This window comes from Protopterus annectens, chromosome 11.part0 (assembly GCF_019279795.1).
Source record: "Protopterus annectens isolate FY-2018-M chromosome 11.part0, PAN1.0, whole genome shotgun sequence".
Taxonomy (NCBI): domain Eukaryota; kingdom Metazoa; phylum Chordata; order Ceratodontiformes; family Protopteridae; genus Protopterus; species Protopterus annectens.
In genome coordinates, this window is record NC_056745.1 from 1,061,112,410 (window position 1) to 1,061,115,399 (window position 2,990).

Genomic DNA, 2,990 nt, shown 5'->3' on the forward strand with positions numbered 1-2,990 from the left:
ATATATATATATATATATATATATATATATATATATATATATATATATATATATATATATATATATATATATATATATATATATATATATATATATATACACACACACACACACACACACACACACACACACACACACACACACACACACACACACACACACACACACACACACACACACACACACACACACACACACACACACACACACACACACATGTATATATACATACACTCACACAAACAGATATGCATAGGTAGATAAATAGATACATAGGAAACTGCAAGAATTGAAAGCACCAGTGAGAAATGTCTAGCACTATATTAAAACATATCTTATTTTCTCTAATGTTAAGCATCTTCAGCATCAACTACTAAATATACAGGTGAGTTGTTACTCATATTCTTTTTAAATAATTTTAGGTAGTTCTTTCAAAAGCAAATTTCAGGCCGTGTTCTCTATTAAATATATAGCATGGAGAAGTGAAATCATAATAAATTACATAAATGCTTCTTTTTGAAGTATGATGCAGTGCATTTGGAAGACATTAATTCCAAACATTGTAACAATGTACCTCTTGTATATTTTCTTCTGAAGGGTCACCTACTGCTACTCCAGCTCCAACAACAGGTAGGATAATCAACCCTATTGACATGACTAATTTTCTAGAGCATTAACTACTTTGGTTAGACCAAAGCTATGTGCAAAACAATCTACTCAAAAAATGCAAAACATATTTAGTACAACTGTTGTAAAGACCAAAGCGAATCTCTACAGTGGTCTATCATGTTTTAAAAGAGGCTAATATTCATACATCCATTGACACATTTTTCCTGAAATTTTACTTAGACATCATAGTTTGACAACATGGTTCATCTTGGAATCATATCTTGAATTTACATAAAGCTCTATCTGAAAAGATTGTCTAAAAAGTCGTCTTTAATTATTATGATTTAATTAACCCATCAAGGGAAGAGGTCAAATATGCAACACTTCTATCACAATAACTTCCAGGTCTTTAGTTTCTGAATTCTAAGTTAGAAGTTATGAGTTTAGTCTATAATACATTAAAGAGTATTGAATGATTATCTTTAGGTATGCACTGTGCCGGATATTTCACAAATACTATCTTTTTTTCAGCTGTTACACCTGCATCATCGCCAACTGCATCTGTAGCACCACCAGCCAGTACAGGTAATATTAAAGCAATATTGAAGCACTGTATTTTTACATATATTCTAATTCTGTCATGCTCTCAATATCATCAGATTACAGGGCTGTAATAACAGTCATACATTTACTGATTCATATTCTGAGTTTTTTGATCGAGTGATACAGACTGTGATATTACAATTCCTTTTAGACACAATGGGATTGATTTTCATTCTGTAGATCCTGGATTGCATGTGGAGGTATCCTCCATTTTTAAACCAGAATGCTTCATAATTTCTATCATATTCAGAGATCTGACAGAGCAGTTGTATCTCTGATTTCGTAAGTGGACACCTAAGGCTCTTAACTTGTAATCATGCATGAGCTCAGTACAAATAAACTGCAACATCTTTTTGGTTCATTACTTTTCACATTCTCATTTGTCACAAAAAACTAATGCCAAGTTTTGGGTAGGGTTCTTGTGTTAAAATTTCATTCTTAGACGTTATGGTGAAATTATAAAACATGACACAAAATTGGTATTTATTTGCATTATTATACATATATATCACTGTCTCAATTTAACTTCGTGCATACACCTCTCTCTCTCTCTTTATATATATATATATATATATATATATATATATATATATATATATATATATATATATATATATATATATATATATATACACACACACACACACACACACACACACACACACACACACACACACACACACACACACACACACACACACACACACACACACACACACACACACACACACACACACACACACACACACACACACACACACGTATATATACATACACTCACACAAACAAATATGCATAGGTAGATAAATAGATACATAGGAAACTGCAAGAATTGAAAGCACCAGTGAGAAATGTCTAGCACTATATTAAAACATATCTTATTTTCTCTAATTTTAAGCACCTTCAGCATCAACTGCTAAATATACAGGTGAGTTGTTATCATATTCTTTTTAAATAATTTTAGGTAGTTCTTTCAAAAGCAAATTTCAGGCTGTGTTCTCTATTAAATATATAGAATGGAGAAGTGAAATCATAATACATTACATAAATGCTTCTTTTTGAAGTATGATGCAGTGCATTTGGAAGACATTAATTCCAAACATTGTAACAATGTACCTCTTGTATATTTTCTTCTGAAGGGTCACCTACTGCTACTCCAGCTCCAACAACAGGTAGGATAATCAACCCTATTGACATGACTAATTTTCTAGAGCATTAACTACTTTGGTTAGACCAAAGCTATGTGCAAAACAATCTACTCAAAAAATGCAAAACATATTTAGTACAACTGTTGTAAAGACCAAAGCGAATCTCTACAGTGGTCTATCATGTTTTAAAAGAGGCTAATATTCATACATCCATTGACACATTTTTTCCTGAAATTTTACTTAGACATCATAGTTTGACAACATGGTTCATCTTGGAATCATAGCTTGAATTTACATAAAGCTCTATCTGTAAAGATTGTCTAAAAAGTCGTCTTTAATTATTAAGATTTAATTAACCCATCAAGGGAAGAGGTCAAATATGCAACACTTCTATCACAATAACTTCCAGGTCTTTAGTTTCTGAATTCTAAGTTAGAAGTTATGAGTTTAGTCTATAATACATTAAAGAGTATTGAATGATTATCTTTAGGTATGCACTGTGCCGGATATTTCACAAATACTATCTTTTTTTCAGCTGTTACACCTGCATCATCGCCAACTGCATCTGTAGCACCACCAGCCAGTACAGGTAATATTAAAGCAATATTGAAGCACTGTATTTTTTTTACT

At 31.8% G+C, this 2,990-nt stretch overlaps 1 protein-coding gene across 17 annotated transcripts in view; it reads left to right on the plus strand.

Moving 5' to 3' along the window:
- LOC122815694 (mucin-19-like) overlaps window positions 1-2,990 on the plus strand; it is a 505,085-nt gene that overhangs the window by 339,365 nt on the left and 162,730 nt on the right. For 3 of the 17 annotated variants that reach the window (XM_044088407.1, XM_044088408.1, XM_044088409.1), the window contains 6 exons: window positions 356-385; window positions 598-630; window positions 1,141-1,194; window positions 2,111-2,140; window positions 2,352-2,384; window positions 2,896-2,949. The exons of 13 other annotated variants lie outside the window; for them this stretch is intronic. In XM_044088407.1, coding sequence (XP_043944342.1) covers window positions 356-385; window positions 598-630; window positions 1,141-1,194; window positions 2,111-2,140; window positions 2,352-2,384; window positions 2,896-2,949 — 234 coding nt within the window. The remainder of the gene's footprint in view (window positions 1-355; window positions 386-597; window positions 631-1,140; window positions 1,195-2,110; window positions 2,141-2,351; window positions 2,385-2,895; window positions 2,950-2,990) is intronic. One more of the 17 variants, XM_044088410.1, reaches the window with a different exon arrangement.